Source organism: Neolamprologus multifasciatus, chromosome 9, assembly GCF_963576455.1.
Source record: "Neolamprologus multifasciatus chromosome 9, fNeoMul1.2, whole genome shotgun sequence".
Classification (NCBI taxonomy): Eukaryota; Metazoa; Chordata; class Actinopteri; order Cichliformes; family Cichlidae; genus Neolamprologus; species Neolamprologus multifasciatus.
In genome coordinates this window covers 16,806,342-16,834,184 of record NC_140447.1, presented here as the reverse complement: position 1 = coordinate 16,834,184, position 27,843 = coordinate 16,806,342, and the positions used below count along the sequence as shown (strand labels likewise).

The 27,843-nt window shown below is 40.5% G+C and overlaps 1 protein-coding gene across 1 annotated transcript in view; it reads right to left on the bottom strand.

The window, feature by feature from the left end:
- The window catches only part of stau2 (staufen double-stranded RNA binding protein 2), a 117,862-nt gene that overhangs the window by 39,287 nt on the left and 50,732 nt on the right, over positions 1 to 27,843 (bottom strand). Inside the window, exons 10-12 of the mRNA XM_085172090.1 lie at positions 25,270 to 25,398; positions 22,326 to 22,383; positions 12,593 to 12,948 (exon numbers count right to left, since the gene is read on the bottom strand). Coding sequence (XP_085028216.1) covers positions 12,593 to 12,948; positions 22,326 to 22,383; positions 25,270 to 25,398 — 543 coding nt within the window. The remainder of the gene's footprint in view (positions 1 to 12,592; positions 12,949 to 22,325; positions 22,384 to 25,269; positions 25,399 to 27,843) is intronic.

Sequence of the window (27,843 nt, the reverse complement as noted above, 5' to 3'; positions counted from 1 at the left end):
CAATATTTTTTGAAGTGGTTGGCTTGAGAGTAAATCTTCCATGTCTAATAGCCACCAAGTAGCATTTGTGGCCAATTATCCCACACCGTACAGAGATGGCATTAGGGGAGAATGAATGCAAGAGTGTGTATATGCAGTTGGCAGGGGAGCATCAGAGGGGTTAGTGATCACATCACTGGTGACCCCTCATCACTGAAAGGTTAACTCTGCAGGCATTCCTAAATGGTGTGCAATCAGGACTGTTATGACATGATGCTCCTCTGGGACAGCCTGCCCCTGATATCCAAGGGCTTTTGGTAATACTGCCTGCATGTCTGCCCTACTTCTCACTAGCTCTCACTCTGCGCATGTATCTGTATTTGCATTGGTTCATCTGCATACTAGCCTGCCCTACTTCGGTCCAAGACAGCTGCAGGCATCTCAATAAAAAGTAGGTTTCTCAATAACTGTGAGAAACCGAAAGGAGTAAAATATCTGACTGATGCAGAAAGACAACAGGACAGAAGGAACAAGACAGTGACTTCACATTTGAGTGAGCAAAAGGGTAAAAAAACAAGTAAGCAGGCATGGAAGATTATCACTGTAACACAGCTTCAAGCTTCTGCAGTACAAAAGGGCACAAGCTTCAAACTCTCATCATATATAAGCCTAATCACACACAATCGTATGCATCACTTACATTACAGCATGTATTCTAGCAGGATGTGCAGAAAATATTTTGATATCAGTAATTGCAAAATCTCTAAACAACAAGTGTGTAGTGAGCTTCGTCATATTTTAGTTGTCTGAGTAGAATCATTTCATGCCAATTAACAGAAAATGTGTGTTATAAGCACAAGCCTGTGTGTGCTCCTCTGTGCACCAACTATCCGACTGGATCAAAGTTTCATCTTATCTAGACCTTAATTCAGTGGTTGTACAAGCTGAATGTGTGTGTAGGTGTGTGTGTGTGAGAGAGAGGGTATGCACACCAAAGTGGCTGTATACGATCTGTGACTGAAAGCTTCCAGAACGAGATGTGTGCCTTTCCCAGTGAGTTACGATCAGCCAGCCAGACACACTGAAGTCTGCCTAAAGACACAGACCCATCGTGACACACACACACACACTCACATACCCACACACCCATCATAACATATACTCACACAGAGATATGAATATGCGCACACAAAGATATGTTTGTGTGCGCTCGTCATGTTACATCCAAAACATGCACAAACTTGTGGGAAAATTCATGCAAACCTGCTGATGAAGAGATGGGGCCATGGTGATAAACTGTGGAAAGCTATTTTAAATGTGTATGAATCATTAATACAGTAAAGTGAGCCACAGAAAAAAGCATTCCCTGACAAGTTATTCTCCAATAAATTGTCTAGACTTCAACATTAAAGACAGGAAAAGACAGAAAGGAGGGGTGAAAAAAAGAGGTACTTTTTGGGGTAAGGTTTTGCAACAGTAATCCTATGGCACAAAGTTTGCAAATGAGCTAAAAATACTCATATTCTTGAGCGATAACCATGTGTGACTAAGTTTAGACTACACAGTTATACTTCAGCGTCTGAACACAGAGACACATACAAATCTTTGTATGTGTTTAACTGCCCCGTATGCTGGTGCGTTTAGGCAGGATGGAGGCCTGTGTTGAGGAACCTGTGATGTATGGTGTAATCACGCTGTCTGATCAGCGGGTACTCTGCACGGTTCGTCTGTCATAAGCTGTCAGGACTCCAGCTGAGGGTGAGGCCCTTAATGGTGCTGGAGGAAACAGGCGTTCTTTTAAAGTCGTTCACATGAAGGAGATATACACTTATATGCATATCAGATTTCTTATAATTCACAACTTCTGCCATTGTCTGCGAGAGTACACGTGTGTATTTTTAGCTAATAGTGAGTACAAATTACAAAGTCAGTATGCTGACTTTGAACGGGCAGAGATCAGGAGCTCTCATACACAGAGTAAGGTAAGTGGCAGCTCTGTTGCCTTTGGTCATGACAAAATTATTAACTATAAACTTGTTTTCATCCATTCATCCACTGCTTATCTGAGTCTGAGTCGGCAGTGTAAGCAGACACCCATACCTCCTTTGTCCTGGCCAATTTGTCCAGATCTTCAGGGGGGACACCAAGATATTCCTAAAATAGCCAAAAGATGGAATCTTTCCACTGTGTCTTGGATCTGCCTCAGGAGAGGGCATTCCTGAAACACCTCACCCAGGAAGCATCCTAGTCAGATCTCCAGACCACCTCAACTGCCTACTTTCATTGTGGAGGAGTAGTGGGTCTACTCCAAGTCCCTCTGGAGTTATGGAGCTCCTCATCCTATTTCAAAGGCTGATTCCAGATACTCTCTGATGGAAGGTTCTAATGACGCTTGCATCAGAAATCTCACTGTTTTGGTCACTTTGGTCATGGCCAGGGGTGAGAATAGCAACGTAGATCAGTCGATCATGGATCAATCAGTCCTTGTTCGTTTTCTCTTCATAGTGGTGTTTTGAATCGCTTTTCATCTGGTTCCCTACCCAGGACCAATTTGCCTTGAGACACAATACTGGGGCAAACTCCCACCAACAAAGTAGCTCCTGGGATCTCTATGGCACCGGGTAAAGGTGTTGATTCCATCTATTTTGTGAACCGCTTATCCAACTACAGGGCTGTATCCTATCTGAGCTAACATTTTGTAACAGGAGGGATATGGCATGACTGCAGTTTTGTGTGTGATCCATTTCCCAGAATAAAGAAACTGTTAAACCTATTATGATCAGTGATTCCTGATGTCATAGTTTTTCTTCTATGTAGCATTGCATTCTGTTCATTATTTGTCATTACCATTTAGCTGCAAAACTATGTAAGGAGTAGGGTTTCTTTCTGACCTCCCCCTGAGATTTCCTACACTTAAATATCTTAACAACTACTGGATCATATCCAAAGTATCCTAATGAATTTGGCTATCCTCTAGCACAGCTCTTGGTCGATTATGCTTTGTTTTCTTTGGGGTATATGTTTCAGTCCCCCCTCTGAGATCTGGAGCTGGAAACACTTCCTCTTTAAGCCTGTAATGCCCCTGACACGCTGTATGATACTGGATCATAAAAGTACACATGACGTAGTCAAGCTAACAGCAAAATTGCAGCTAAAATAGCAAAGTTGGCAAGTCACCAAACATCAACAAGAGGGTTTTCTTTCTTGGTGGCTTTTTGATAAAATAGCAAAGTGCCTGATTATGAGTATTTACCAGAGACTGTGACCTAGAGGAAGGACAGAAATTTTCGTGATCTCCCAGCATCAAAGAACATAATGGCATCATCTGATTTATGATGATTTGTTGGAAACTAAAATAAATGAGCATCTTAAAAACAAAGGTCTATTCTACCATCCAGGCCGTCTGTTTTGAGTGCATGTTTGCATGCATCTGTGAGCGCATGCATTCTAAACAGGCCAAACTAATCATCCCAGGTCCCATCACAGAAAACAGCCTCTAATCCACTTCCTTCAGAGACAAAGAGGCAGGAGAGTTATGCAAGGCCTGCGATTGATCGGCGGCACTAATGTGGAACGACCTTTGACATCTGGCTTCTAAAGCTGGATAGCTCCAGTGCTCCTCCTCATTTGAGCAAACATGAACATGCACAAACTGAAACACAACTGCAATCATCGCTCTTGCAGCCATGCTAAGAATTTATCTTTAGTGCACAAATGTGCACGTCCACAGACAAAAATACAGGCAAAATATCCAAATTCAAGCAATCCACAATGAGGATTGTGCTACACAACGCTGTTAAGGTAACTATGAATACAAATATCTGTGTAGTCACGTTCTCCATGTGACTGCACACTAAACTGAGTGTGAGTGGCATATAGTCAAAAATTGCAGAAATAACTTGGACTTCACAATAAAGTCTCCCAGGCTGGCATTGTTGGTGAGAACCAATTAGAAGTCTATGTTGAGCAACTTCAGTGAGGACTCAAAGGCCTGTGAGTGTTCGAAGGACTCTGTTAATATACCTTTGACTTCTATAATGGGCCGGAGGTTGAAGGCAAACAAAGTGGCTGCTCTTAAAAACTTTAAGTGCACTTTGCCTGAATCACAGAGAGATGTCCTAAGAAAAAGAACAAAGCAAGTTCGACCTTCTATTGAAACCAGTCCATTATCAGAAACCTCCCAGAGGAGTTTGCTAAAATAAGTGCAATGAGTGACATGAGAAAAATTAACAATAGAATATTTTACTGCAATCACACATGTCAGGCATGCAAGCCTTTTCAAAATTTGTAAAAGGTATCTGTTTCAACTGCTGACACAGTCCGAAGGCTGCTGTTTTAGCAAAACAGATAAGATCGTATTTTGATTGGTACAAAAAGTTATTTTTTGAGGTTATTGAAGAGAAAAAAAGAATGATGTAATCAGACATATACATAGATTGGTGTGCAATTACATCTTCTAACAAAATAAACAAACTTTTTAGGTAATAACCCATTAGGAATATATAGGAGCAAGCACCATCTCGAACACCGTGGCTCATTTTTTTGCATGTAACTAGAGACAGGCTACATACATACTGCGGCTAATAAGTTACTTGTAATTTAAAGATCACAAATAGTTCTTTAAAACTTTATATGAAGTCAGGGCTCTAACATACAAAACATGCATAAAATTGCTCATTTATTCCTAAAATTGTCACAGTTATTTATTGTCAGCAGATTAGACATGTGAGCCTCGCATCTCAGATCAGCTGTTTAAAAGCTAACAATATGCTAGCTAATGTTAGGCTCGAACATCCTAAAGATCAACACAGCATATCGAAACTCTAGCTATATTGACAGCTGCAGTAAACAGTGGATTGACAGCCTACAATCTGTTTGTCCTACTGTGGCCACCATAGCTAGGATTATGTACTTGAATTGTGAGGGGTAAAAAACACAGAATTAAGTTGACTGCAATCTCTAATAGACTGACATCTAGTGGTGGGATTTTACACACTGTACCTTTAAGCAAGCAATAATGCAAAGAGACAAGAACTGAGGTTAAAATGACAAATGTAAGGAGCCAAAGGTCCAAAGTAGCAGCAGAGCAGTTACTGATTCGAAGATCAGAGCAATTATCCACTTTTTTTCAACAGCTAGAAAAACATTACTGTGTGTTTAAACAGATACGAACATTTTAATTTCTCCTATAGTCCATAAAAGCTATTTCTCCCTAGAACGATCCTCTTGATTACTCTTTCGGAATTGCGATTTATAGAAACCAGTGCAGGGCCCTTTAAACTCTGCAGCAGGAGTGAGTGAAGTCTATCATGGCAGGAGGAATGGGGTGTGTCAGCAAAACACACAGCTGATTCAGGGTGCCAAAATTTAGCTGCAGTAATTCAACAACGCTGGTCTTGAACTGAAATCCAGAAACATGACATTATCTAGTGCGATCTGCAGAGGCCAGCATCTATGTTGAGCTCAGTGTGTGTGTCTCTATAATAAAAACACAAACACCAAAGTCAAACTGAGGAGCACAAATGTACACACACGCACCATTAATGCTTTTGAAAAGACAGAATAACTGTACAGCAATACATTTACAAGGGTCTATTAAATAGAACTCCAAACTCAACACTTCAGCTTATCAGGTCCCCACCAATACACCAAAACAACTAGATACACACAGACACACACACAGACACACCTTCATTTAGTAAAGAGATAGCAGACACTTTGGGAAATACCCTTACCTCCCTTCAAGAGACCGATACCACTCAAACGTAAGAATGAAACTATAGTCAACAGTCCACGACTACTCTGTCACTTACTGTAGTTTCATATTTAGGAGCATTAAGATAGCTATTATGGGTATTTCGGTAACTTTTGTAAAAGCCAATTTTTTTTACAACTTCAAAAATGATCACTTTATTGTAATCTCATTCTTTAAGTCGCTGCCCACAGCTCGCGGACGCCGATGAGGATGGAAGCATCTATTAACTTAAATCAGCAGCTCTGCTCTCACGACCACCGTCTCTTCACCGCAACAGATCGGGCCAGCAGCTGCATCTCTGCTGACGTCCCACCAATCCTAAGACAAGTCTTTGCAACCGGGGATTGGATTGTCAGGGTCGGTGAGGTAAAAATGGATAGTGTTTGTTTTCTCAGTGCTAAAATAAAATGCCCACAAGTCGTGCAGAATTTTTTTAAGTGGTAAAAGAAAACATTCATGAAATTGCTATTGTAACGTTACGCTGTTCTGTGGTCACAGTTATCATAGTACGAACCAAATATCCAGAGAGATTTGGGGACAGAAAAGAACACAAAGGGGGCACTTTCATTCTGTGATTTTATATCATTAAATTGTCAACAGATCACTTGTGACTTTGTCTGCAGCTTGTGAAACAGCTCACTCAGTTGAGAAGGAGTCGCAATGAATAGAAGCATCCAGGCTGGAGACTTTCTGAGAACGGCGGCTTATGTGAAGAAAATAAAAATAAATAACTGTTTGGGAATCAAAGCGGTCGGTTAACTTGGTCTCCTCATTCTAAGCCTGCACTGACACAAAACTGCAATCACAGTGTAGTTTTGAGAATTACATGAAATATGATCAATACTATCAAAATACAAGAGAACAAAGGCGAGTAAAAAACGATTATGCTGCATATTCAAATTTGCAATATGCTGCGCTCGCACTTGAGGGTATATGATTTAAAGGTTTGCAAATGGGCTTGATTGTGGTGTAAAAACATCATCACTCAGTTTTGCCAAGCACACAGACGCAGGCATATCCACTAACACGCATACGGAGGGCCACCATGTAAGCAGAGACTGCGCGCCGAGCCAGCACAGCATTAGTGGTCTGATTTATACCACCGACAAAACTTGTTTTCGAAGATCGCTCTTCACACAAATATGCCGCAGAGCGCAGCTGGAAGCCATCACCCTGCCGTGGAAATCAAACGTGGAGGGATTAGCCATCCCAAAATGTATTTTCTAATGCAAATCCCAGAGTAAACAGAGAATAGAGGGATGAGATGATGACAAGGAAGTTGGAAACAAACTGTTAGTCTTTGAACGTTTGTACCAGATCAGGCGTTTGATGTTGATACAGAGAGATGAGAGTGAGCAATAGAGATTGGAGAAGAGGGAAAGGTGGAAAGGGAGTGGTGTAGAAAGTGCCAGGGTGGGTATGAGGTGGAGACGGCACCATTTGAAGTGGTTTTTCTGCAAAGCCAAAGAGGGAAGCGTAGAGAGAAGAACAAATACCGTATAAGTGTGAGAAATCCTGGGAACTGCACTGAATGGATATCAACACCAGTCACTCGCCAAGGATAGTGTTTTCATTAACATGGGATTTCCCCCCACAAAAGTTCTGCCTCCAGCACGGCAACAACTACATCCCTCCATTTTCTCCAAATCCATCTTCCAAGTTAAGCCTGTCGTGACTAGTTAAAATAACTCAGCTGATTAATATCTCTGCTGTGTTATTGCTTTGGACAGAACTGATAGACACAGTAGATACAAATCAACTCCTCTAGACACAGACTGGAATGACAGTGCAGTGTGCTGATCTCTGTCCACTGTAATGCATACCCAAGTAAGTAGACCTTATCAGTTTTTTAAATCCAATAAGTGGTTACATATTTGTACATTTCATTGTGCACCTTTTACTGTGATTCTGTGAATGGTTTGGGAAACATCAAGTAATCTAATATGTTATGCTTTAATGTACGAATTGTGCAGGTTTGTTGAAAACTAGGTTACACTTAAGAAAGTGATTCTGTCATGTGTCCCACTGCAAATCCAAGATACAAACTCAGGAAGGGTGTAAATTCTAACTTTTGCTGAAAAAAAGTTACCCCTTTCACTCTATCTGCCGATATAGCTTAGGGTTTTAAGAGTATGAAGAGCGAAACACTATTACCATTGCCATTATAGTGGACCTTATTTACAGAGAAGCCCATTCTTACACTTCAAACTGAAAAATTAGATTTTTTTAAGTAGTAAAACCCAGTTTCTCCCAGTACAGCCTTGTCTTGTTTGCACCTGACCGAACAGATATTCTCATATTTTAAAGACCCAACTGTCTGGAGAGGCAGAGTAATGGCTTGCATTTTACTCCTGCTACACAATCATGAAACATGACCTGAAGCGCTTGCACATAAATACAAATGAGGCCAACCTGAAAGCGCGATATTGTGCCCCAACACATTCTGCCAAGTGTGACATGAGCTGTCAGTTTGACCAGTAGCTTGTGGAGTATCTAAAATGTGCAATACTGCTGTAGACTGAATGCTTAGTGACTCCATAACCTGTTCACAAACATCCCAGTACCAGGAATGCATTAGGTGAGTATCTTGAAAATAAATCAAATTCAAATCAAGTAGACTGAAAACATTTTATAAAGAAAAGCCAAAGTTATTATTGAAAAATGAATTTTCTGCTGAAACACTCAATATTGGTGCACACATATGTGACTACTTTTGATAACATTTATACTCCCTTCTTTTTAATTTATCGACTTTTAAATATGTGAAATCCTGCCAAGCAGAAAGTGCCGCTCTGATAAATGCCTGCTTAGTTTTAAAAAATAAAATTCAGGTATGAAGGCATGAGGAGGAATAAATCAGGTCCACAGCAGCAGATCTGTTGTGGTCCAGATGTGTACCATAGCACCATGTGGAGCTGATGGGAAAAAATATCATTAGCATTCCATCAATCACCGATCTCTTATATAAACTTTTTCCCCTGCTCATTTCTTACTGAGGTAACATTTAATAATATGAGGCGGTCAGCAATAACTGACTGGTGACTACCAGAGTCAAACACGTAGAAATGGACATAACATACAGAAACATGATAGAAGTAGTAGGCCAGAAAAAAGGTACATGGACACAGAAACTGAGAATCTGTTACGTAGCTTTCATTCATTTCTTCATCCTGTTCCATGTGTTGTCTATTACCTCCTGCTTTGTTTTGTTTCTGCCCCACTTCCAGCACACATACCCAGCGTGCCAACAACACACTAGCCAAATTAATAGCAAATACACAGAGACACACATACGTACAAAAAAACACTGGAATAAGTGACAGCATCCTTGCTCCAAGCTGGCATGAGTACAACACACTGTTGCTTATCCAATCGGAGCTTCCACTAGAGGCCATTTTCCAATCAAATCAAAGTGGGGCTTAGCAGGTAGGCCCCGGCTTTTGTTTGCAGCGCTGGATGGATGAAACAGACACTATGAGAATGTCCTTCGTTTTTGATTTGTTCCTTTAATCCACCACTAGGAGGTCTCTGTAATCCGCTCACTTGGATGACATAATTACATTTTTCTAATAATTATACATCAGACAAGCAGATTAATATTAAATTGCTAAAAAGATCTTAGTGTGGATTTGACTACTCGTTTGCTGTTGAGTATGGCTGACAGGAAGACGGCTCAACACAAAGCAGCACATTACGTGACCACTGGAAAAGCAGACAAGTGCAGCTTTTGGCAAAAACATTTGAAATCTGTGGTGATTTGGCCGCAAAAACACATAAGAATACATAAGCCTTAAAAAGCCTGCCTAGCATGGCTCTGTAAGCAACCAGAGGTTCTCATTACAAACCCACATGATATGAAACATCCCCTCAATAGAACACATATTGTCTGCGTGTCTCAATTACAGCCTGAATTCCTCACTTAAGAAATGCGCACACACACATGCACACACACACAAGCACACGGGAATATGTGAGTACACCGATTATGGTTTGTGTATTTATTCACAGAAACGCATGGGAGGATGAATAGACAAATATATTTGCAGCAATGTGAAATGGGTTACAGTTTGTAATGTTTGGCAACAACACCAACTTAAACTTTACACAGGCTTTGCCCAGCTCTTCCATTTCCACTAAACAGAACCTGCTGTTTGTGTGTGTGTGTGTGTGTGTGTGTGTGTGTATTTGCGCATATGTACAAGTGTGTCTGGGCTTGGCCAGGCAGCAGAGCTCTCTCAGGTTACACACACACAGGAAGGCTCAGAGCAATAACAAAGGCCTTTCAAAGGAACCCTCAGCAGGTTAAGATAAAATGTTTTCGCTCAAACTGATAAAAAGCATCTGCAGCTTAAATGAGCAGGCGCTGGTATCATTGGCGAGGTATGTGCAGCAGATCGGCCGGGACAGATTAAAACAGACAGCGGGTTGTCTCCCTCTTGGACGCACAGAGACCTAAGAGCAAGTGTATGTGTGCGTCCAGTCTAGTACTGACAGAAACACCTGTGAGGTTTAGTTCCAGCTTTAAATCCTCGTCGTGCCAATAATGTGAGAAACAGAAAATGGATAGGGTGTTATCAAGCAGTTCTAGGTTGTACGCTCCACACACAAGTCCCACTGTGCTGTAAGACAACCGCTGTGATGACTCTATGATACTGTAGACTTCGCAACCTCCAGCACATACTTTAAATGTGTATTTTAATTTTTCTTTTTAACTGTCCAAATATCTTCTTTATAAACACACGGCTGATGAAGAACACATTTTTATTTGCAGCACTGTTCTAGAGGGAGAAGAATTTGGACACAGTTGTTGATCATATTTATGCATGGTCATGCTAACATCTGTCATGTCATGTGTGATTACTGTATGGGTGTAGTGCTGGAGGAGAAGGGGGGGTGTCTTTAACTTTTTTTAGTTGGAATTATTAAATTTTTGACATAATTGAATCCAGTTTAAATGACAAGACTTTATTCCACAAGAATAATAAAGGTTAAAGCAGCAAGAAAGTTCACTGAGCAAAACAGGAATTCAGATTTTTGAACTTTTTTTTTCAACTTTGAAACATTTGCTTCAAAGATGGTGATCAAATTCGCCTGCGTTCAGTTGGCATCGTCAAAGCGAACTTGTGAATTTCTGTATATGTAGATGCCAAAAGATTTGAGATTTTTAACTGATTTATCACAGTTTATCACAAACATATTGCATGTAATTGCCATCCCGATCCCATTTAACTGCAGACTGATAGCAGCAGACCGACTCTGTCTAATTGCTGCTGTCTTGATGCATCAATCTGTTTGTAATGATATGGCGATTAACTGTGAAAAATCAGTGAAAACCTCAAATCTGTTGGCATCTACATATGCAGAAATTCACATTAAACAGAATTTCATATTAACAACTTGCATTTGGAGTCCAGCCAGAACCTCATAGATCTGGAGCAGAAATTCCTCTATATATAGCGGTGCAGTAGCTACAGGATGACGATTTAGCAACAAAGTGACATGGGTGACAACCTTCGTTTTTGATAGGAATATAACCAGAATAAAACCAGCTGGTAACCAGTTGAGTCAAGTCCCCTATTGCAAAGAAAGACAGAAACTGGTTATGCTCACTGGTAGAAACCGACTCCAACCAGATATCCAGCAAAGTGTGTAATAGACATGCTGGTCCACAGTGTCCATTCCACGTGTTGCCTCTCAAAAATGTGAAATGGACATGTATGCAGAAGTTGCAATAACAGCAGATAGAGATATTTTATTTCAAGCCAATATACAAAAAAAAAATCACGGGAAAGTGTTTAAACAGATATTAATAACATATTTACATGTATATACATATTAGCCGCCTAGCTTAATCATTTCTGATGATTAAGGACCCTGGAACACACTTTATATGATTTCTGCTCACTAGCAACTTGTTGGCTTTAAAGATATTATCTTCCCCTGCTGGAAATGCAACATCTGCATGTGTTTCCATTTCATGTTTTGGAGAGGCATGAAATGGACACGGTGGACCAGCGTGTCTATTACACATGTTGGTGTGGTGCTGGGTTGCTGACTCAGGTGTTTTATTTGGAGACAGGCTTCCTCCTACTAGGTGACCTGTGCAATCACCTTGCTATCAAAAGTAGTTGCCCAGAGGTTGAGAGTGTTATATTCTCTGGGCAATCGGTTGGTTGCCTCAAAAATGCTAAAGATTTTAATGTAATCAATGGGCAAGCACCAATTATTCCTAGGAGCAAAGAAGTCAACATCCTATTTTATTTTGCGCCAATAACAAACTGCATGTTGAGATCTGAGAGTGTGTCCAATGGAAATGAAACAGAATCTGTCAGACAACCAATAAGGCTGTAAACAGAATGTTGTTATATCATGCCACTCACTTATTAAGGCTATGTAAATGTGAAGAAGTTAAAGGGTGACAGGTTAAATATTTACCAAGGAACTAACATGAATAAAATGTAACAAAGAGGTAACAAATGAGAGCCATCAGGATCTGTCCAAATCAGCTCATCTGGTGTTTGCTCTGCAGTAGAAACTGACAAACAATTTCTTGTGGGAAACCCCGTGGTAATTGAAGCTGGTTAAAATTTGAACCAGAATGTCTATGAACTGTGTACAATGGAAACCATGGGTAGTTTAATGATTTGCTTTTGTTTTCTCATCCAAGTAAGTTTCCCCAATCTGAACTTTGTACTAACTATGCTGAGGTACTTCCAGTGACAGAGTGACACATTTAATGAATTCACCTGGTTTGGTAAGACTGCAAAAGTAGGGCATAACACAGGCCACTTACCATGTAACAAAAATTATTTTTTAGATGTACAGAAATTTTAGAGGTTCACCTCTTTTGCATCTTACCTGGAAGCCCTGGATGCGAGCCAGGTAGTCCAGCTGCTGTGCTGGCTGCACCGAGACACCACAGGCCAGGTTCTTCCCCTTCATGGGCAGTGAGGCTTCGGCTGTGGGTGACTGACCGTTCAGCAGCAGCTCCCTGGCCATGGTAGCGGTTGGGCTGGGTGAGGAGGATGAGCCACTGTAATAAGAAGGGTGTCCTGGGGGTAGCGGGGCAGAGCAGGGCCCCATGTCTTTTGATGCCATGTAGTTAACGGAGTTGCTACTGGTGCTCCCGGGGCCCGGAGCACTGCCACCCTGCTTTCTACTGGCCTCCATCTCCTGATAGACATCTGGGCTTAGGTGGAGCAGACCCTTTTGGGCTGGAGGGGTCAAGAAGGAGGGGAGGAAGGGAGGGAGGTGAAGATCAAAAAAAGATGTTAGTATGAATAGATAAATGGACACAAAGAAAAGTATAAAGACTTAAAAGAGGCAAAACAGAATAAAGAATGACATTAGGAAAGAGAACAGAGAAAAAGGTTATTATGGATCTCATAATTAAGCGTTGAAATCTCATGAATACAGATTCCTTAGCCACTTACAATAAGACAATACCAAGGAGTGTTTGTCTATGTGGGTGCCCAACTGTGTCCATTTGTGTGCCTACAAGTGTGAGTGTGTCCTAAACTGGCATTTCATCACCAAACATAGTTGACAGTTACTTGTGTTTTGGCAGGTCCAAGCACTATCAAAGCCTCTGCTGGGAAACACACACACAGCCTCTTTCTTTCTCACTCTCAAACACAAACACAGAGACACGAACGGAGCATCCACCAATATCAACAGAGTGTCTATGACTTCATCTTTGATGGAAAACAGCACCATCACTTCACTGGCATCCTGCTCCAGTTTTTATGTCTTCAAACATAGACCCACCCGAACCTCAAAGGAAGTTTAGTCACAGAAAAAAGGTTCTTGTTATATTATTTTGAAAATAATGAGGAAATGTCCCAAATGGCCTGGCCGAGGCACCTTTGTGGTCTAACAAGTGAAACTGGACAATACTTGCTGTAGTTCTAGCCAGCTGAACACAACAGCACCATTTTAAAGCTTTCTGGACTCTGATATCACTGACCTGAAAGTGTTGCGGAAGCAGGAAATGCCCGTGGGTTGGGATTCAATACGTTTGTTACTCTGTGGCCGTGGTGAAAGTGAAAGGAAGGAGTACAAGGCATTAAAAGAATGCAAGGAATTGTAAAGAGAGGATAAAAGAAGGAGGATGAGCTGGCAGCTCGTTCAGATGGAAGAGGATGTGGGGATGAGTGAATGTGAAACCCATGAGGAGCCTCCAAGCCCAGCCAAGGTCACCAGAGACAGGAAGACCAGCTGTCTGTGTGTCTGTGCATATGTCTGTGGGCTTGTTTGTGTGTGCATATGGACCAACAGCTGGGAGCCAGCACTGGACCGAGCACTTGACTGACAGGTCACTTCCTGTTTCAGTTAACATTTACAATCACAGACAGAAATACACAAACAAGGACAGAGTTTTGCACAATTGTAGCTTACTCTAGTGTAAGGTTTCTGGGAACCTGCTGACAGTATTTCCCATAATGAACAATGAAGTTTGCATTCCTTTCCAGAGCAGGAGAAAAGCTGAAGGAAACAAATGAAATCCAGAACTTATTGCTCATACTACAACAAGTGGCCCCTTGCCAACAATGACACAAATGCTAGGACTTTTCCCCCCTCCTCCCAATCATGATGACAACTTTAATTTGAATTTACACAAGTAAAACTTGCAGGCCTGCACATTCTGAATGCAGCATCATAAAAAATGAAAGGTGTTAGCCAACATGACATCAGCAGTGGACAAAGAGAATTGGAGGGGGGGGGGGGGGGGGGGGGAGGCAGTCAATGTGATCCATGTGAGTTTCTGTGACTTCCCAGTGCATGTGAGAGTGTTTGCATGTTTGCATGTGATTGAGTACTTAAAGCTGGTGTCAGATGGTAAGCGAGAGCGTGAGAGCAAGAAACAACAAGAGTGAGACAATGGACGAGAGACAGTGGGAGTGAATAAGCAAGAGTGGCTGGATGTGTTTGCGCGTGATGCTGGACAGTGATTGTGAAATTGTGTACATAAAGTGGGAGAAAGTTAGTGAAAGGGGAGAGCGGGAGAAAAGCAGGCTGAGCCTGAGAAGTGGGGAATGGAGGAGTAGGGAGAGCTTATTTGTGGTACCGGTTCCAGGCAGTTGCAGAGGGGTCCCACCCAGACTCGGTGTCCGGTGGGCCAGGGGAGCATTGGAGGAAAGCCAGAGCCAAGCATGAGACTGATCGAAAACAGATAGGGCCGAAGCCCGCCGCTATAAATCACCACTGTGGAGCAAGACCTTCACATAGCTTACACATGCACACAATGCACAGACACACACACACACACACACACACACATATGAACAGCAGGAAATGAAATGTGGCAACTCAAGTGAAAAGCCGTGCTGCAAGACCCATGGGAATAGAAGGGAGAAAAATCACCCTCTTACTTCTTTTACTTATGCTTTCTTTTTATGCTCTCTTCCTGTCTCTAAGCCACCCTGTTTGTTGTAGCAATGCCTTCCAGAGCTTACATAGGGCAAAGGACACTGACGCGCACACACACACAAAGAGTAAAATGAGGGTTGTAGGTGCCTGAGGTGTGTGTGGGTGTTTTGTCTGGGAATGGAAAGAACAGAAAGACAGAGGGATAAATGGACAGCCCTTGACATATTTACCTACTTTCTCCCACTATGCCTTATATAACGCAGAAAAATTCTTTGTGTGGAGCATAGCTCGTCAATGACAGCATTGGTTATGTGTAGGAAATTGCGTTTGTGTTACCTCAGGCTAGTAAATGGAAGAAGATCAAAAATAGAGTAAACTCATTTTGCCAATATGCAACAGCTTTTAAAGCTAAATTTAAAAAAAGGTTTCGACAGAACTGAGTTTTTGTAACCTTTTCAAGGGTTCCTTCCTGCTTTATGTCCTTTTCTGCTATAACTACCTGAAAATGGATCAAAGGACATGATATTTGCCACGTCACATAAAACATTAAAAAAATCAGCTGACAATAATGCTTATTAGGCCTCTATATCATCATCACATTCTGAAGCAGCTGGTGTCCTTTGCACATATCCCTACATGGGGCCCCTGTAGTGAGTTTTCCAACTAAGATGCCATTGCAAATGGTTCACTTGTTGTTTGGGGGGAAAAGAGTGAAGTTTGTCAGCCTTCTGTGGCCCTCTAACACTTTTGAGCCCCACAGAGAGGCCCGTGGGTAATGTTTTAAAAATATATCTCGAGCTACACCTAAAATGTGGACTGTGGTTCTTCTTTTGCCTGTGATTTTTAGTTTTCGCCTCTAACCTAGCCTAGTTTCTACTAACCTAGCAGACACACAATGAATAAAATGCCAATGATAACCTCCGGCAGCACCTATAATTGCTCTAATTTCAGGATTGAGCCAAAAACAAACCATTTAAAATTTGTTTGACCTGAGGTATCCACTCACTAGAAGCAATAATTAAATCACCCAGTAAAGTCTCTCTAGAATTTCTATTAACAATCAATCTAAAAACTTGAATATCCTGTTTTTATGCCATAACAGTGCAGACTGCAATAAAAATGCACGGCCTGATTGTAAATGGAATGCCATTATTATAAGTGTTAGATTTAGGAAATGCTAGAAAACCTTTTTCCTGATAGCCTATAAATGTAACTTTCTATGTAAGTCTTAGTATCATTTTACCACCGCTTGGTAACTAATAACAGGACTGTATACCCTTTGGCACTGAATTAAAATTCCAGCAGCAACAGATTTATATTTTTGCATAAGTTATTTTTTCTTAAATTGTGACACTGTGTCAATTGTGACCAACAGTCTTTTAAGACAGACAACAGGAATGACTGTGGCTGATAGTAGGATATGATCTACTGTTATCATCTACGTTAAAATAAACCACAGTATGCTACTTTAGGGGATAGGCGTCAATGAGAAAAGACCAAGGTGCAAATACCAACCCTGAAGACACAACAAAAAAAAGACTTGTAAACGTGGCAGTCAGAAAAAGTAATTGTTCCATGACCCTTATACCTGGTTGTTCCACCCTTTGTAGTAGGAACTGCAATCAAGCCTTGGCAATAATTGGAAATTAGCCTTTCATATTGAATTCTTCTTTGCAAAACCTTTAATTCAGCTACACTGGCGGGTTTTTGAGCATGAATGAACTGCTTAAGGTCATGTCAAAGCATCTCAATTCAAAATTTTCAGTCATGTGACAGACTCATCATCCTAGCCGTCAATTATTATCTATCCATGGAGGAAAAACAAAGATATGAAGAGAAACTACATCCATACTTTAACCTGGCAGGTTTACTGAATCCCTAAAAGTGGCACTGTCTTTCCCAGAGTACCCATTTGGTCATGTCTACCTGTATCTGTATGTGTATGTAAAAAGAAAATTCACCCTACACTGCTGCTTGGATGAAAGCTTTTAAAGTAAGGATAGCTACATGAATTTTCGATCTGGATGTAATTGTAAGTGTTACCTAGCTAACTCAAACAAACTACTATATGTAAATCTTTAGTTTTGTTGACTTGGACATTCAGTGTAGGACCAGAAAAGTTCTGGGAGTATTAATCAACACATTACTATCGTGTCATAACAGTAAAGTTGAGCGAATATTTTTCTGATGTCAGGTAAATCATCCCTATAGTTTAAATGAGACGCCACTGACAGCCTGAGCTGCTGTTAAGAAGCAGGGATTGATGCAATTTGTCCTCATTTGGCAGGTTTAGGTGAGGTTTTGCTCACATGTTGGTGCCATTTTCTACACCATTCTGGCAGCTAAACGTTCATTAGTGCATTGATTACTGCATCCAATAGCACAGCAACTATCTGGCATTTTGGCTGAGTTAAACTTGAAAATGTTGAAAGTATAGCTGGAGGGTAAAGAACTGCAATACTGTCAGGTGGGCGTGTCCCAGTAGCTCTGACGTCACACGAAAACTTTGGATAGGATTCAAGTCCGGACTTTGATGGTCCGGACCTTTGTTGCAGGCTTTGTTCATGGCTAAGATCCTTTTGGGTTAGAGTTTTTTTCTTTTTCTTTTGAAAGTGTACTAAACTAGCCAATAGGGTTGGGAGTAAACAAATCATTAACTTTTCTAGGCATCTGAAAAAAGCAAGTGCAAATATGCGATACAGTCAGAGTGGATACTAGCCAGGGGCCTAGGTACTAGAGACCTTCTTGCTCCATAGTATAAAGTCTAATTTGTAAATTCATAATTCTTTGGTGACTTTACAGTGTACAAGTTGGGGTTCTGTGTCTGTCCTCCTGCACAATTTATCAAAGCAGCTCCCTTGCCTGAACATTTCCAATAGTGAGAATGTCTCTGAAACTGATTATTACCTCAAGCATGCAACACTTGAGGTAATAAGGGACTTTGGAGATGACTTCATTCTCCCTATGCTGTTTGGAGTTAATTTGAGAAAATAGGTATATGCACATACGGTACAGTGACACAAGGGAAGAGCATGGCACAACCAAATGATTGCAACCACGTGAACTTAGGCTTGTGTTTTTTGTTTTTTATAACATTTGCTTCAAAGACGGAGACCAGGTCTGAGACCACTCAGATTCAGTTGCTGTCTTCAAGGTGACTTTGGTGCGTCATGATGGTGAAAAACAGCAATAAGACTGACTCAGTGTGCTATCAGTTTGCAGCTGAATGGGGTGAAGCTAGCAATTACACACAATCTGTCACTGTTAATAAAAATATGCTTATTAGCTGTGAGAAACTGTAGTAAATCTGTTGCCTTCCTCCACAAATAGTGATGTAGTTGCTGCAGAAAAGCAATTTATAAAATGACACAGGCACTCTTGCAGATGTGCTGCACTCATTGGTGACTCAGACTGATAGCAAAATGGCAGTCTGTCTGCGTTTACAAATTACATGGCAGCTCACAAATCTGAGAGTACGTGCAGTTAGGCCATGATTGTTTAGAGACAGGTTGCCTTTCACCAGACGACCGGTGCAACCACCTTAGAATTGAAGTCATTACAGGCATTTAACCTCTGATTGCAGCTGACTGCTGCAGCTACCTGCACTTGATATTGAATGTGATTTTTCTTAGCAGCACAGAGACTGCTGCCCTTGTTTTACTCTAGTGTGACTGAGCCGATTCTAAATTCATTGAGGAAGACACATTTGAAGCAGTTTTTTCTATGGTAACCTTCCTTTGGTTCAGACTCAGGGCTGGGCTTTCTAACATTTCTACACATTTTACACTACAAATCTGTATGATAAAAAATACTGTGTGGAATCAAACATATTGCTTTCTCTCGTGGCATTATTTGAACAGTGGAAGAAAGCAAATTAACTGACGTATATTAAAATATAACATAAAAAATATAAATAAAACCCATCCTGACTACACAGTGTAGTAGTGAATGTAGAGAATTTATGGGGGTGGGGGTGGGGGGGGAGGTGTAATCACTACGGAAAAATGTGTTGTGATATATCATCACTGTGGGTGACACACTGTGATAGTATTGCACGGTGAGTTATTCTTGGACTCTCACTTATAAGATTAAAGTGCTTCTGAAAAAAGTCTCATTCAGAAAAGATCCGCACAACAAGTAACACTGCCATTATAAAGAGTTGAAAACAGATGTTGCTACATCAACAAAGATGGCTAAAATATTGAGGATTATAAGTTTAAAAATTTTAATTTTATTCACCTATAAACACGGGCCCTGTTTAAACACTCGCAAAGTTTGAACAGCTGCAAGGAAAAGAAAGGATTCCCCCCCCCCCCTTTTTTTTTCTTTTCTTTTTTTTTTTACCCCCAGCCAGACTTCTACTTATTCACACTATACGTCAAAACAAAAGACAAACAAGAAACATCTTCCATTCAGCACTGACAGACACACGCATACTGAAAACTGAGACCAGCTGTATCTGTTTGAATGAGTTGTAAATGGTGTTTATGCAATGAATATTATTCAGACATTAGCGTCGTGTGAGTGTTGTGCGGTTTGGGCAACTTTAAAGAGCTAATTACCAGATAGTTAAGCCTCATGCTGAGTGTGAGATAAACTAAGTGGAAATGGCAATGGACCAAAGGCACACTCCAAGCCAACAATAGGAACAGTCATCAAAAAAAGGAAGATTTTGTTTCCCAAGAGGCTCTACTCTGGAGGTATTGGGCAATGACTGAAGCTCGGGCTTCCATAGAAACCACAACCACCAAGATAGTTTTTCCAAGAGAACAATCATTTATCTACAAATATAATTTAGATAATATATCTTTCAGAAACTCGACTAAATCACAGATTTGAGTGCTATAAAAATTGTGGCACAGGCTCAGTTCTCATCTGGGTCCTGCCTATCAAGTCTAAACCAACAGTGAGCAATGCAACAAATCTGGGCGATTACTCTCTCAACATAAGTGTGCTAAGCATGACATCCATTCTCCTCTCCAGAGTGAAGCTGGATGCCCCATGTCAGGGAGCCGGAGCTCTGCCAAAACCCTCCATTAGACCAAAGTGACGACAGCACATTTGAATCTATTAAAGCTATCTGTTTTCCCCTCTGCTGCTCGACATCTCACAGATTGTTCATTTGAGTTACAAACTGCTCTTTCTCAAGCTGCTGCCATTTACTTTCGTAGTTTAAAACTGCTTACAGCTGCTTTTTTAAAAACTCAATCTAGGACATCACAAAAATATAATCAAGCTCAGATACTTACATGCTTAAACAACACCATGACAATTAATTCTTGGGAAACTTCTTTTACACGTAATATTAAAAACAAACAAACAAAAAAAAAAAACATACGCAACTTATGCCACATGTGGCATGACTAGAAAAATAACACCACTGCCAGGCTCCGGAGACAACAAAACAACTAAAAATAGAATGTGAATTCTTGAAATAGCTTCTTGACTTTAATGTGAGATTTTCGGCAATATTTTTTATTTTGATTACAGACAAGACAACCAACTTAACAAGAGACACTGATGGAGGCCAGCTGTTTTAAAATTACACCCTTAAGGTTCTCAGTGAAGAGTCCTTTGAGACAAAGCCTCTTCTATAAATAAAATGCCCTTTAAGGCCATCACATTCCTATGTAAGATCTTACATAAATCCAGACAGGAAATGTATTTTGCATTTGCTGACCTTTTGAAGATGTCCATAAGGTGAGATAATGATCTGTTTCTCCTTTGTATCTGTTTGTACATTAACAGGCTTGGGCATTGTCCACATATAACAGCAATGGCAAGGCTAACATGGTGATGTTTAGGAGGTTAACTATATTTACCATCATAGTTTAGACTGTTAGCATGCTAACATTTGCTAATTATAGTGAGCGATGCCATTAGCTTTGGTCTTTCACTATAAACCAAAGTCAAAGCCATGTATTCCTTTTTGTACTTGATTATCCCACTAGTGAGAAATTTAGAGGAAGACTTTAGTCCATAAGCCACACGTGTGTTCATTCATTGTAGTTCATGCTGGACCTACACACTGGACCAGTTAATTGACTGGTATTGTGATTTTCACAACCATGCTGCTAAAAACTTGCACAGAGATCCAAATTGAAATAAAAAATAGCTTAATATCTAGCAAAGACCTACTACTAATCTTGTGTGCTCAATGCACATTTTAACCACCGAGTGCCTTTTTAAATGTTTATTCCAGAGCATGGATATCACCACTTCTGTTTTTTCCACTACTTTGGTCCTTTTTAGCACTAGTTTGACATTCTGTAATACTAGTTGTAATGATTTATTAATTACTTATTCTGTTTCAGCAACTAGTTACAACACAAACCTTACTAAGGAAGCTGAGCCAGAACCTGTAGCATGAGAGTCACAGGTAGTCAGCTATCTCATGCATTCGTGGCCTTCTGGATAATGTAAGCCAGACAATGTCAGGGGAATTAGATTAGAGTATAACAGTTTCCTTTAACGAACAATAGGTGATAGTCTACCTGAAAATTACTCAATTTTTATCATGGGGTGTTGGCTAGGTAGAGCATACTCAAGGGAGGTCACATCTACCCAATCCACTGGAAACCAGGCAGTTACCCGCTCTATTCAATGTTTAATGTCCGATCAGCTAGTGCAACAGCATGAGCACACATGGAAATACCTTTACTAGATCACTACTCAACTGCAAAACATTTCTCAAGTAAATAGTCTAAAAATCTTTTATAGCAAACTAGCCTTGTATAATTAGCGTTGTGTACATTTTATTTACTATTTTGTTTTTGGTCTCATCAGTTTGAGAAATCTGCTAACTACTTTAACCACTGATGTGATAAACCTTGTAAACATGTATGACAGTTGCAGTGTCTCTATGTGTTGAGGATTAAGGGTATGTGTATGTGCACATACCCTATACTCCTGTGCACTTGTGTGTTAATCCTGAGTGAAAGGCTATGTTTTCTGCACAGGAAGGCAGCGGAGGGACTCCCCGGAGGGCCTCTGTGTGCCGGCCCTGTAAGCCTGTGTGAATGAGCCTGAATTCGCAGGCTCCCCACGAGGACGCACGGCCAATTAAGCTGACAGTCAGAGGCCCATTGACCAGTCACAGAGATTAAACGCCGGGCCATCTCGGAGGCTAAAACCACCTGCAGGATGGAGGGAATGATGGAGAGCCAGAGAGGAGGAGGAGAAGGAAATGGAAAGAAACACAGGGAGACGTGCCGATACTCACTGTTGCTTGTCGCTTCAGTAAAAGACGCCTTTTGTCCATTCCAGCCTTTGTTGTCCATCTGTAGTGATGTGGAGAGAAGGAGAGAAGGGGGAGGTAAGAGAGATGTAGATTCTTGAACAGAAAGCTTCTTCACGCATGTCAGACAAGTTCCTTCCTACTGTTTGGTCAACAAAGAGACGAGTGCTCACAGGAGGGGATGCTTAAGGAGCCTAGTGTCTCTAGGCCAGCTACTTAATTAGGGGGGTTGTCAATGTTTAGTAACAAAAAAAAAGAGGCTCCTATTCAATGTGTTACTTCTGCTGTGGTGTGTGCGTCTGCTTGCACAAACACACACAGCCACAAACACATGTGAAACACAAACAAATCATTTCTCAAATGTGTGACAGCTGAGGAGATGACATTGCTGTAAACAAATTCACCCACACTACAGTGGAATTTTAGTGCAAGAGAGCTCACAGCTCACAGAGAGAAAGGAGGAATGGAAGGACGGAGTGAGAAAAAGCGCTCAAAAGAAAGACAACCTATCTTACAAAAGCTACAGAGCTCTGGGTTGTCTGAGATCAAAAGAAAAGTAAGGCGTTTAACTAATTTGTACACAGACGTTGTCGGAGTTGTCGAGCTATTGCAGAGTCACGTATCGGCCAATAACTTTGTTCTGTCTAAATATTGTTTCTTGAGTGTAACCAGACAGGTCTCACCTCTTGCCAGAAATTAGCCTAAACAGAGAGACTCACTGCTTATTTCCATAACAGCAGACTCACATATCTGAAACCTTAGAAAACAAAACACAGTGGTTTATAGGACTAAAGAATGAAACATCCAATGATGTGATTTGATTACATGTCTGTAACGTTTGACATTCCCCTGGAGACTCGTGTAAGTGGGGCATTCAGTGTGCAGAGCATTTAAAACTTTCAAAAACTCCTCTGCTGAAGTCTCAGTAGCAGTAACTACACAGAAATTCAAAGTAATTAATGTCAGAGCTGAGGAAATCAAACTAAAAGGAAGGAAATTACTGGCTGCAAACTGAGATGCGCTTTCTTCGGAGCATGTCATGTTTAACTCTCCTATAGTTCTAAGATTTGGTTTTCTGAATAGTATACATACAGTATATGCAGCATCATATATCAAACTAATGAGCTGTCTGGGGAACAATTAACATTCTACAGAGAGACTGGTTATGTAACTCTATCTGATTCTGCTCCCTTGAGCTTAAAAACCAACGAGGTGAATAAAGATGTTGGTGATCAATGATTGCTTGCAAAACACACATGGTTCAGAGAAGCTGAACGGGTTGTATAATAGGTCAGAAGCACTGGGATTTGAGATAAATCTGGGAATTGAGTATCAGAATTACTATGCGGGGTTGTAGAGATGAGATAAAGTCAGGGCAGTGCATGAAGTTTCCTAATTAGTTCTTCAGCATACAGCTTTATTGGTACCATCCGTTATCACCACTCTTCTAGCTCTGATGCTAATAACAATTGCAAAGTGTTATTATTTGGGTGTCTCTGCTTAGACTGCTGCCCCCTGCAGCCCAGACCTTGATAGGCAAACAGAAAAGTGACAGATGCAATAAAAACCCATTGGAATAACTCATGAGTGTCTGTAATTAAGTAACCTAAAGCAACCTACATACTATACATTTATGTTGCGCTCATTAGCCATTATATTAGGTACCCGAAAGGACATTTATGTGACTTTGAACGCAGCATGGTTGTTGGTGCCACACAGGGTGGTCTAAGTATCTAAGTATTCCAGAAACTTCTGACCAACTTTGGACCGAGAATGGTCCAAAAAAGAGAAAATGAGTACCAGTTCTCTAGGAAGGCAACAGTAACTCAAATAACTACTTGATACAACAAAGGTATGCAGAACAGCATCTTTAAATGCACATCGAACCTTGGTGCAGATGGGCTACAGCAGCAGAAGACCACACTGGGTGCCACTCTTGTCAGATAAGAACAGGAAACAGGTGCTACAATTCACAAGGGCTCACCAAAATTGCAGAACAGAAGATTGGAAAAGTGGCAGGATCATAATTTTATGTAAACAACATGAAAACACCGATCAACCCTGTGTTGTTTCAATGGTTCACGCTGCTGCTGGTGGTATAATGGTGTGGGTGATATTTTTTAGCATTTCCATACTTTCATAGGTCCTTTGGTACCAGCTGAGCATCTTTCTAATGCCACACCCTACTTGACTAGGAAGGTGAGCTGTTGTTGACCATGTCCACCTCTTTATGACCACACAATATCCATCTTCTGATGGCTACTTCCAGCAGGATATTACACCATGTCACAAGGCTCAAAAAATCACAAATGTACTTCTTGAACATCACAATGAGTTCAGTGTACTCAAATGGCTTCACAATCAATCCAACAGAGCACCTTTGGGATGTGATTCACATTATGGATGTGCAACTGACAACATCTGCAGCAACTGAGTGATGACGTCATGTCAATGTGGTTCAAAATCTCTGAGGAATGTTTCCAGCACTTTAATTAATCTGTGCCACAAAGAATTATTGCAGTTCTGAAGGCTAAAGGGGGGGCAGCTTAGTGCTATCAAGGTATAACTAATAAAGTGTTCACCTCTTCAACAGTTTTAACATGTAAATCGGAACCAAATGTAATCTGTGGATCATACTGATATATTCATATCATTATGAAACAAATGAGATAATTCATAGATGTAGTATAAGAAACCAGTGCTGGGAAAGTTTACATTTCTAAAACGGCTGTGAACAAAACCTTCTGTATAATTAATTGTGTGATTTATCGCCCCCATTATGTAGAATCTTTTAAAACTTCAAATAACATTCAACAATATACAACTACTACCAGTCAGGAAGTAAGATAAATAAACAGTTGTGCAGCAAAGTGGGAGGCTTGTATATAAAACAGATATGAAATATACAAGCTGGCGAAGGCGTTTTTACCTCAGCCGGGTTCTGAGGGACTGTGGAGGCCTTGTATCCCAGCTGTAGCAGCATAGCCTCAGCTGCATTCCGCTTGGCAACCTTCTTGTTGGGCCCTGTTCCCGTGGCAACCTCATTATTCACTTTCACCTGTATGGGAATGGAGGAAAACACGCATATAAAGAAACCAGTACACACAAGTGAGATGAAGACAGTAGCAATATTTGCTGATTCACAATTGAACATTCTGGTTTTGCTGATGCATCCTGTTGTGATAATGACTAACTGTTCCTTAGTTTAAAAAAAAAAGCTTCTTTTCTCTCTTTTTCTGAGCTGAGGCAGCCATGCAGTGCACATTGCACAAAAAGAATCTGAGTGAAGTGTTTGTTTTTCAGTAATCCCAAAACATTAAATCTGTCTATACAGAATGTAAGCAGAAATTTCCAAGAGAATATCAGACGTCGTTATGTTATCCAAACAGACAATTACACTGTACAAATAACATTCTGGGAGCCAAAGCCTGTGAACTGCCAGGCCTCAGCGCACTCAGTCAAAGTGGTCTGACATGCTTGCTAAGTACACATCTGAATACATCACGAAGGTCACAACAGAAGGAGAAGGAAGGAAGGCCTCAATAAATTCCCCAATCACTAAACAAACACAATCACTCTTTTATCAAAATTTAAACGATGATCAGCTCCTCAGAAAGCGTTTGACAAAAAGGTGGAGCCCTTTCTGAAGTGATGGCTTCAGACAAACGATACGAAAACAGAGACTCATTTGAGCCCTGCTGCCTACCAAAGGAAACAATGTGGAAATTTTAGAAGATGGAGTGGACTGCACAAAAGAACACACACACTCACGGGGACTAATGTGTGCATCAAAGAGGCATGGAGAATAGGTTTGAGGCTGAATTACCGCCTGATGCTAAGAGAAGCTCTGTTCTTCACATGAAAGAAAAGGATTATGGAACGAGAGACTAAGTGGGAGAGTTTGACTGGGAGAGGCAGCCAGGGAAAGATGAATAGGAAGAGAAAAAGACAGACTGCTGTTAAAATGGCGAGCATAAATAACACCTCTAAATGCACACATTTAGCAATTTTACGGTGTGAAGCGGCGTGGGTTAGTACAATGCCACAATCTTTCCAGGAGTATATGTCCCAGAAAATTCACCCCAAAATATGGTCAAAGAATTTGCAAAAAACCAAACAAACGAATAAACAATCAAACAAAAAAAGGCCTCAGTTAGCATGTTGAATTTTAAAGTTCATGACAGCACGATTAGAAAAAGACTGAACAAGTGTGGTTTGTTTGGAAGGGCTGCGAGGAGAAAGCCTCTTCTCTCTAAAAAGAACATGACCGCATGGCTTAGGTTTGCAAAGAACCAACCACAAGCTCTCTGGATCAATGACGCTCATTCATGAGTATTTTCATGGAAACATTCTTACCCTGTGCAAAAAACAATCACGTACACAAAATTACTATCAAATTTACTGCCATTAGCTAATTTCTTTATATAAAGAAAGATGTTTGATCCCAGGTGACGTAGAGAAAGAAATGTATGAGAGAATCCTGCACGTGGGTGAAAGTCCAACTGAAGACACTAGCTCAGGCTGAAATAATTGAGGTTAAAATAGGAGGTTAAAAGGGCTAAAATACCTCTACCCAAGAAACTCATTGTGGTTTCAATTTTTTTTTTAAAAGAAAAAATAACAGTTTGGAAATCCGAATTGATACATAAAAAATAAAATAAAGCACTAAAAGACTAAAAGAAAAAGAAAAAAAGGTCAAGCACAAGGAGCAACCAGATTGGTCACTCCAAGACAAGAAACTTCAATGGAAAAAAGGAATCTAGATTCCCCGGTATCCATGGAACAGTACCAAAAACTGTATATGACACTCAGCAATGTCAAGTCAATGACAGTCGCCTTTTCATTTGGTATTTCATTTTCTTTACCTGTATTCTGAGCTTTTTTTTTTTTTGCTTTGCTGTTTACGATACATATGAATGTTTCACTCGCTAATCAGTGATTCATTAATATTGTTGTACCTGAAAAAATTTAGAAATGTTTTGTAGATATAAATTATGTGAAGGTGTGGCTGTGACAGAAAATTTAAAAACACAGCTTTTTGTCATCTCTGCTGAAACATAAGTGAATTACAAGCAGTACACTAAGTCCAACATCTAAAGACATTTTTTTTTTTCACATGAAGGGTGGGACAGTATATCAAAGCAGCAACATAACTAATCACTTCCTCATGTGAAATACTTTCAATACACACTGATGCCAAATATCAATATTCTTATTAAAACACTAAACCAACTGTAAACTGGCTGGTACAATTTCTCAAGAGATGAAGTTAGGAAGAAACTCAGAGGGAAAGTACCAGACAACTTTCCCAGGGGAAAGCAGGGGAAAGCAAATCAAAGAGCTAATTCATTGAATCGATTAATTAAAAGTGAGGAGCAATAATACACAAAGATTCAATTTTCTCTTCTTCTGTTATAAAACTATTGCAGCGTACTGCTAAAGACTGTATACTGCAGAATCACTGTGTTGTGAATATTTATTGAGTTCATAATTGAATAGTTAT